This window comes from Mytilus trossulus, chromosome 8 (genome assembly GCF_036588685.1).
Source record: "Mytilus trossulus isolate FHL-02 chromosome 8, PNRI_Mtr1.1.1.hap1, whole genome shotgun sequence".
NCBI classification, from domain to species: Eukaryota; Metazoa; Mollusca; class Bivalvia; order Mytilida; family Mytilidae; genus Mytilus; species Mytilus trossulus.
This window is the reverse complement of record NC_086380.1, coordinates 6,039,856-6,049,556: the sequence shown is the minus strand read 5'-3', so window position 1 is coordinate 6,049,556 and position 9,701 is coordinate 6,039,856. Positions and strand designations below refer to the sequence as shown.

Here is a 9,701-nt window from a genome sequence, read left to right as displayed (position 1 = left end):
CTTTTTAGATTAGATCTCGTTATGCGTTTGACGTCACGCATACACTACCCGATGAAGATTATTCCAGCATAATGGGTCATGCGCACTGCAATGTCTAGTACTGATGCTATTTTCGAACTCCTTTGTAATAAAAGGAATAATTTATCAAAGGTGACTCCAATTTAAATTCCAGAGGAACCGATATCATCAACCCATTAAATGACCACTAACCAATATTAAGAGGACTTGAAAATTATTCAATTAAGCTGCTTTCATTACATATTAGACAAAACGGATACAATGATTTAGTTTGTTAAAAAAATATAAAACAAGCCATAAGTCTCATTTAAAAAACTTTTTGTTGAAATGATATACTTCCGTCTTCACTTTCATTCATGTATAAAAAAAAGATTTTCGTGTTCTAAGATGTACAAAATACCGACAGGTAACAAATGTATGCATGTTAATAATAAGATAAATAATCAATAACTACATAAATGATTTACAATAATAGTTGATGTCAGCTACTTTAAACTTTTGTTTGGTAAACAAACCCAGAGCTCTTCCTGGTTTATACATGCGTAATACAGCGAATATCATATGTGTCTGCTTTGTATCAAGTATTTATAGAGATTTTGTGTAATGTACAGTTTATACGGCGTACATATCTTCCAATTGATACGACATTCTCGTGCTTGCGTTTCCTATCATGATTTTCTTGCTATAGGGTTGCGGTTCACAAGGAAGCTATTAAACTAAGAGTTCCAAATGGTGTATCATCCCTTCGTAAATTTTACGGACGCCATCACGAGTTGGTTGACGGTTATGGAATAACCGTTTCACAAATGATATCGGATATGTTCCTTACGTAGTAACTACAATCCCCTTCCCTTTCATGAATGTGAACTACCTAATTAGACTATTTACCGGATTTGTTATCACATAAGCAACACGTGCTACATGTGGAGCAGGATCTGCTTACCCTTCCGGAGCACCTGCAATCACCCCTAGTTTTTGGTGGGGTTCGTGTTGTTTATTCTTTAGTTTTCAATGTTATATAATGTGTACTATTGTTATTTGTCTGTTTGTCTTTTTCATTTTCATCCATGGCGTTGTCAGTGTATTTATTAGTTTGGTATCTTTCGTCCATCTTTTATAAACAAATGATGGATATTTTTATTGTCCGTCGTTGTAATAAAATATATAAAAAGAATAAAAAACTGCACAGCATTTGCTGTAAAAGACAAACGAATGTTTGCATTTCATCAGCGAAAAGGGGAATTCCATAAGAACTGACAAAATCAAACGCTATCAATTTACGGAGAAGTAACTTATAAACTCCTGACTTCGTACAGACATGTTTCATGTCAAACACTACATTCAATAGACATCTCAGTCTGATTTTGAGTTCATAATTGATAAATGCCTGCTAACTAATGTCTTATTAAAGATATCACTTTTGGGTTGATGTTCTTTGTGTAGTTGGAGAAATCAATACATTTGCCTAGTCGGAAAAATGCTTTTATATATTTGTCAGATAAATCATTGGTTTCCAGTAAGTCGTAATTAATAATCACAATATTTCTACGCCAATCATTACGGTAGTTCAGCCATGCGTATCTCAGTTCTAACGATAACCAAGGCTTTGATATATCATCACATACTTCACTCAAAATGATCACCATATTTCTGCTTTTTGCCATTGTCTCCCTTATTTCATCCTCTCGAGGTGTGCCAGGCTGACAGTCACGATACGGAAGAAAAACGCTAAGCCTCTTATCTTTGAAATAGGATAACAGCGTATATGTAATCCATTTTCGCAGATTCGGATCTTGTTCATTGCATGATATATATACATCATATGCAATTGGTGGGGAATTTGACATTTGTCTAAAGGTATATAAATAATCTTGCAAAAGTATGTACATTTTTAATCGAAACTGGTTGATTATAACGGCAGAAATTATTGTACAACATAAACAAATTGCGAGGCAAATTTGTACCCACATGGTGATGCTATCCGCATCGCTACATCCAATTAAATATTTATCGATATCAAGAATAGACATCAACCCAGCAGATGTATGGCACATTACTCGAGTATTGTTAAAGCAGTGTCCACTTGACGGCAGCCAATTTTGTAACCAAATATCGCTACACCCACAACGTATGTTAACTGTACCAAACAAGACATCACATGGTCGATGGGTTTTAAGTGATTTTGGAATTCTTGTTATAAGATTGTTCATAAAGTTGATCTTTGTTGCATTATTTAAGGCCACAAAAACGATGTCTGGAATATCTTTAATGATATTGGATGCAAAACTAATTTCCATTCTTCTTGTTAAAAATGTCCTTTCTTCAGAGAGTAAGCGTTGGAACTCTACTTCTAAATCTGAAATACGATTTGAGGAAAAGTCAATATCTAAATTGACATAGTCTGGTAACACCAATGGTAATTTATGTGAAATTAAGGACGACCGACAAGTAACAACTGTCCTGTTTCTGCTTGGTTGGTAAAAACAGCGACAGTTTGGAGGACATTTATCTGCAAATGAAATGTTGCATATCAATGAGTCTTGCTCCTTTATAAATTCACTTATAAATCTATCTTTATATTCAGGAGGCAAATGGCATTTCAAGCCATGATGGGCCGATCCTAAAATTTGATTGGCTATATTTGATTTGTTTAACAATGGAAAGAATCGGCAATCACACATCCAGTGATTAAAACGGAAATCGAAGCTATAAAGATACAATTTACCTAATAGGGTTATGTCATAAAAACCCATCTCAGCGATATTAACAAAGTAGGTAAAATTATTGTAAGTGAAGTCGGTGTATCCACTATGTCCTAAATCTGCATGTATATCGCATCTCCAACTCATGACGTTTGTCATATTTCTAAGAACGTTAAAAGAGAAATTTGAAACGCAAAAGTAATCCTGCTTTTCCCAGATTATGTTGCTTATATCAATGTTTTCAAGAAAATTATTCGACACATCAAAAAATGATAAACTTCCATCAACATGAAGGAAAAGTCCTGGCTCTATATGTCTCAACTCATTGTAGGATAAATCTACGACTCTAAGATATCGCATCCCACTAAACACATTGTTTTTCAAATATCTCACTCGGTTTCCCCTAAGAATGAATGTATCTAGTGATTTTATACATGTCATTGCATCAATAACCGAAATATGGTTATATGAGAAATCAATATACACTAACCCATTGATGGTACACAATTCTGTTGGTATGGTTGAAAGGTTCCCATACTGCAATGTGACATTGTAAAATTCAATATAAGTACCGTTGTTAACAGTAACAAATGTTGTATTATCCTGTAAAAACGAAACGCTTATCTGTCTTACATTTGAGGTATTTAACATCCAGAATGGCTGCGCAAGACACATACAACATTCCATGTCGTCTCTAAAATAATGATGTTGATGAGTAAATATACATTCTTCTGGACAGAATAAATCATCCCTGTTTAATAGTAATGCTAGTTTTTCATTCAAAGTTTGACTAACCACTGTTTCCCAGATGATACAACCGATGACAAGCGCACACACATTATGTAATATACGTTTCATTATAAGGACGACTTAATAATATCCGGTTACCTCCATCAAGTAATTGCTGTAAATTAAAGCACGAGTCGTTTACAGATGTACAAAGCTCATACATCGATCAATGAAACAGCTCAAGGTAACACAAAATAAGTAATGAAATCACATGCACTCTTTAAGTAGCGAAACATTGTAAATAGTCGAATATCGGAATTGTTTAACATTGAGGTGAATCCCTTACAAATCTAATCTTGTTCTTTGTGATTTATTTGTAAATCTTTTCGGCAATCTAGATTTAAATACAGAACAATACAACAATTCGGTCAATCAGGAAGCATATAAAGTCACTTGTATTTAATATTTATGGCGTTTCCTATGAGTTTTATGGACTGTGTAACAATTTCGATAAACTTTACACACTTTAACACTTTAGATCAATAAACTGGTTAAAAGCGAAAAAAGTAGAAATTAACAATTATAGGTCGAAGTAAGGCTTTCAACACAGTAATTGACGTTAAAAACCTTTTGCGCGTAATTACGATACACCCGTAAAGATATAAGAACCTCTAGTGCGGGGAAATATTTTATATCTTTACACACCAAGTGAGAATATAATGATGTAGATATTCATAAAAATATATGTATCAATTAAAGGCACTAACATGAATAAATGTGTTATTCCAAGAAATCATAGGTTAACAAAAAATATTCCCTTGAATTTGACAGTTGTACAAAAATGTTGTAGGAAAATTATTTTACATTTCAATGCGGTAAAAAATATATTGGAGTTCGGTATTTTTGTTAATTTACTTTTTATTAAGGATAAAGTGGACGTCATTCCTTCGAATGCTATAAGGACACTTTCACGAGTTGGTTAATCGTTATGGAACATCTTGATTACAGATGACCAAGGATAGGTTCAGATTGAAGAACCATTATCCTTCGCCCTTCCCCGTATTTTGGCATCACCAAATGAGACTTTTCACCGAGTTTATACTTGTATGATTAACACGACGGATGTCACGTGTGGAGCTGGATATTCGTACCCACCAGCATCATCTGTGGCTCAGGTTTTATTTTGGTGGGATCGGGGCAGATGGTTCATTCTTTTGTCATTCTGCAGTGTGTAGAAAAAGGTCAATGAACTAAATACCTAGTAAAAACAAAATAATCAATATTTGTCTGAATCCAGTATAAGCCATTTTTCAAAATCAACTTATTCCCTGTAAGGACTGTTTTGTATTGGATATATACATTGAGTTAAAAGATTCGACATGCAAACTATGAGTACGATATAAGGTTATATCACTAGATTTACTATATGTTTCGTGGTTGGAAGAAAATCATACGTAACTTCAAATTAAAAAAAATGATGCATATGGTTTTTTTTTATTACTAAATGGCTAGTGTGTATAATAAAACTAAGGTACATATACTTTTTCTTCTTAACAAAAATATATAATGTGTCCAACTTTAAAAGAAATTTACTCTTTCTTAATTATTTGCTTCAAGTAAACAATTCGCCGATATATTTTCCGTATGCAGTGAACTCAGCTTGACATTTCTCGTAAAAATCCGGAGATCACAAAATGCATTGATCTTCCATTAAGATGCAATATTATCTTATGGTACATGTTATTCACGTACTCACTATCTGTTTGTTGATTGTTTACTTAGGTTACAATCGGTCCATCTACGGCTTTAAAACACCGACAATTATTCAAATGCCATAATTTCACAAAAAAACAGGCCGAGATAAAAAAAAAAAAAACAACGAAAAAACTTCCCGATTATACGATAAGATGGGTAAAAAAGATCAAATCGTACACAGAAGACTAAGTTTATGATATAAACATGCATTGGTTCAAGAATTGGGTAAACATTATTTTTTACCAGTCACTAGTTGCATATGACTTTAAATAACATTCTATCATTTGCGTACATGATTCAATTAAGTGCACCAATTGCGTTTTAAATCAACATAGTATAACTCGGTTAATATATATTTGCTGTGTGAAATAATCCAAAGAGTAATTACATATCTGTGTTAAATTAATCATATCAATTCAGTTTAATTCTATTTGGATGTCATCCAACTCTGTTCTATATATGAAGAAGTACAGTTGCTCTTCCTGGTTCAAATTAAATTTATAACATATGAACATGTACTAACAACGATTTCATCAACTCGGCCAGTGTCGCTACGCTGTAAAATAGCTTCGTGTAGCGAGAAAGGCCGAGGAGTTCTGGTTGGCACTAAGAGTATCGACAACCATTTTCGTTTTGAATCCAAACCATATTTCTGAAGCGCATATCTGCAGTAATCTTGACTTAAACACTTATAAATAAATATTAGAAAGCTAAGGATGCGTAAAAATGCGGAAAAGTTGGGAGTTGTACCGGGGTATTACCAAGTGATCTCAACAGAATTGCAAAATTCACATTCTTATTTATAAATTTATAAAAAAAAGTATATAAATTGCTGTTCTCCATATCAGTACAGAAACACTGACTACTGAGCTGGCGATAATCTCTGAAGAAATGGTCTACAAGCAGTAGCATTTACACAGTGCTAGTAAATACAGTTATAATACTGTGTGTCTTTTTCATTTGACAAATATCTGGCGTCCAAACTATCAATCTTATAATTTTTTGGATGTGTTTTTATTAAAAACCTTTAGGTCATCACGTACACTTTGCAAATGCAAAGATTCGTGAACTGTCTTATTTATGAACATTAATCAGACATTTTTTTTTATTATTATATTACCCATTTCCCAGACCAATTACAAAGATAACCCCTCTTAAACGAATATTGTCTGTTTGTGAATTACAATTAATATATACTGGCTAGTGATATAATAATGAATAAATCTCAACTTTGATGTCCTTCTGGTAGTTTGAGAAGTCAACACATTTTCCAAGTCTGACAAATGCTTGTATGAAATCATCTGGTATTTCTTTCGTTTTAAGGAAGTCGTAGTTCAAAATTACAATATTCTTTCGCCAGTCATAACGGTAGTTCAATCTTGAGTATCGAAGTTCACACGCCAACCAACGTTTAGATATATCATCATATACCTCACTCAAAATAATCAATACATTTCTGCTTTTTGACATTTTTTCCCTAATGTCATCTTCTCGTGGTGTCCCAGGTAGACAGTCACGATATGGAAGAAAAACGTTAATTCTCCTTTCTTGGAGATAAGGTAACAATATATTAGTAATCCAATGCCGTAGATTTTCATCTTGTTCATTACATGATATATAGACTTCATATTCAAAGGACAGTGGGTTTGTTGTTTTTCTAAATAGTCGAGCATGTTCCCTGAATAGTATGTATACATCTATCCTAAAATTATAAATAACAAAAAAAGAAACTATTATACAAAACAGGCTAATTCCAAGACTAAACGTTATCCATCTGGTGACGACGCTCTCATTTTCACATTCCAATATATCTTTATCAATTTCAAGAATAGATTTTACACCAGAAGACGTGTGGCACATTATCTGAGTATTATTATAAAAACGTCCAGCTGACAGCAGCCAATTTTGCAACCAAATATCCTTACAGACACATTTTAAGTCAACTCTTCCGAATGAGACAGCACGTGGTCGAATCAATTTAAGTGATTCCGAAAGTATATTTATAGGATTGCTTGTTAAATTGATCATCGTTGCATTTTTAAAGGTAACAAATACAATGTTGGGAACATCTTGTAAGGCATTTGAGGCAAAACTGATTTCCTTTACTCTCACTAAATACGTTCTTTCTTCAGAGAGTAGGCGCTGGAACTCTGCTTTTAAATCAGAAATACGATTTGACGAAAAGTCAATAACTAAGTTGTCATAGTCTGGTAACACTAATGGTAATTTGCGTGAAACCAACGAGGAACGACAATTAACCACCGTTCTGTTTTTGCTTGGTTGATAAAAACAGCGACAGTTAGGAGGACATTTATCGGCAAATGAAATGTTGCAAATTAACTTATCTTGCTCTTTTACAAAATCACTTACTGACTTGTTGTGAAATTCAGACGGTGAATAACATTTTAAACCATGATGGGCCGATCCTAATATTTGATTTGCAATATTGGATTTACTAGTCAATGGAAAAAATCGACAATCACAAAACCAAAGATTGAATCGAAAATCAAAGCTATAAAAATACAACTTCCCTAACAAGTTTATGTCATAAAACCCCATTTCAGCAATATTTAAAAAAATAGTAAAATTATTGTATGTGAAATCAACGTATCCACCACGTCCCAGATCGGAATGTATATCACAGCTCCAGCCTTTAAGGTTTGTCATATGTTTTATTATATTATGGGAGAAATTGGCCACACAAAAGTAATCCTGTTTATCCCATATGATATTGGTTATATCTATGTTTTCCATAAGATTATTCGAAACATCAAAATGTAACAAACTTCCATCTATATGAAGGAGTAGTTCTGGCTGAATGGTTCTCAATTTGTTGTAAGATAAATCCACGACTCTTAAATAACGCATTCCACTGAATACATTGTTTTTCAAATATTTCACACTGTTGCCTTTAAGGATAAGAGTATCTAATGTACTTATACACGATATCGTAGCAAGATCCGAAATAGAATTGTAAGAAAAATCAATATAGACTATTCCACTGATATTACACGAATCATTTGGTATGAATGTAAGGTTCCCGTATTGGTAAGAAACATTATACAAACCAAAATTGCTTCCGTTCTTATAAATGATAGATGGTGTATCATCCTGTAGAAAAGAAATGCTAAGCAATCCAACATTAGAGGTATTTAACATCCAGTATGGTTGGGCAAAACACACACAGCATTCCATATCGTCCTCAAAATACGGATGTACAGCAGTGTACTGACACTCCGCAGGACAAATCAAATCATTCCTATTTAAAAGCAACGCAAGTTTTTCATTCAAAGTTTGACAATCTACTGTGTAAATGATGAAACAAACAAAACAACACACAAACACAACGTGCGAATAAGTTTTCGTCATATTGTTAACAATGTATACGTACTATCCACAAATCGTCATCAAAGAATTTCCGCACAGTAGAGTGATATTGTACATTTAATGCAATACGTTATCTTCATCTATATCCAGTTCTATTCGGTTGTAATGCGTAAATAGTAAATCGTAAGCCTGAGAGAACTTTAAAGATTGTTTATGAAACATTTAACTAATATAATCGTATAGTCCAATAATTTTTTATTGCGATATTTAATTGCGTAACTACTGTACTACCAAATAAAAAGGTATCATACATAGAAACATAAATGTTTTCTAAAGCAGCTCATTGAGGAAGTTAATATATGACATATATATAAGTATATACTGCAACTGTGCTATTTGCGAAGTCAAATTACATTGACCGTATATTCATATGTGATATAAAGTCACTGACCGTATAGAGCCTTGCCTATGATGTTGAAATTTTCGTAGTCCGCTCCAAATCTAAACAAAATAGATGTTACCTTAAATAGTTCATTTGAACCAGTTATAAGAGTTGATGTATTATAGAATAACTAGAAGTACGTGTTTGTACAAATAGCATTTATATTTCGAGACAATGTATGGTTATTCTATATTCATCACGGATTTAGACTTATTTTGTTTTTAATTTTATTCGAATGTTTACATTTCAATAATGACATGAATATATGAATATGTTATAAGGAGTTAAAGGTTGAACAATTTCTTCAAAATTTAGATAACGCATTATAGTTGGTATTGTAATTATGTAAACAAACATTCATAGAAATTTCTGTATACATTTTGTTAAGATATTACCTTTCAGAATTTGCTTTTAAAAAACCAACCAGGAAGATAACAGGTTTCAATGAAAATGTGTTTAAAGTAAAACATTGATGCCATGTATAAGGTCATTATTTACCCGAATTTGCGTTCAACTGATCATTTAATAGTACTCATGTTTTGAAGCTTATTGAGGGTTTACTGACAATTTTTTGTCTTTAATATTCTCAGTTTAAAGACATTGAACAATTCTTTTGTCGATTATTAGATTCACATACAAATTGTACCAGAAAATATCGTTAAGACACATTTTAAAATTCGAAATGAATAAACGGAAGTTTTATAACTTTATGGCTGCAATTAAAGAAC

General features: G+C 32.7%; 2 protein-coding genes across 2 annotated transcripts; both read right to left on the bottom strand.

The window, feature by feature from the left end:
- Positions 1-1,074: 1,074 nt before the first annotated feature.
- On the bottom strand, positions 1,075-3,601 carry LOC134681607 (uncharacterized). Its single transcript, XM_063541256.1, has one exon. It carries the CDS (start codon positions 3,576-3,578, stop codon positions 1,413-1,415), a length of 2,166 nt encoding a protein of 721 aa, XP_063397326.1. The 5' UTR covers positions 3,579-3,601; the 3' UTR covers positions 1,075-1,412.
- A 1,380-nt stretch (positions 3,602-4,981) lies between these two features.
- LOC134728180 (toll-like receptor 13) lies at positions 4,982-8,795 on the bottom strand. Its single transcript, XM_063592673.1, has one exon. The coding sequence runs from the start codon at positions 8,571-8,573 to the stop codon at positions 6,405-6,407; it is 2,169 nt and encodes a 722-aa protein (XP_063448743.1). The 5' UTR covers positions 8,574-8,795; the 3' UTR covers positions 4,982-6,404.
- Positions 8,796-9,701: the final 906 nt, after the last annotated feature.

Bases quoted from the DNA above. Each gene is read 5' to 3' on its own strand.
- LOC134681607 (XM_063541256.1), bottom strand. From the start codon at position 3,578: ATGAAACGTATATTACATAATGTGTGTGCGCTTGTCATCGGTTGTATC.
- LOC134728180 (XM_063592673.1), bottom strand. From the start codon at position 8,573: ATGACGAAAACTTATTCGCACGTTGTGTTTGTGTGTTGTTTTGTTTGT.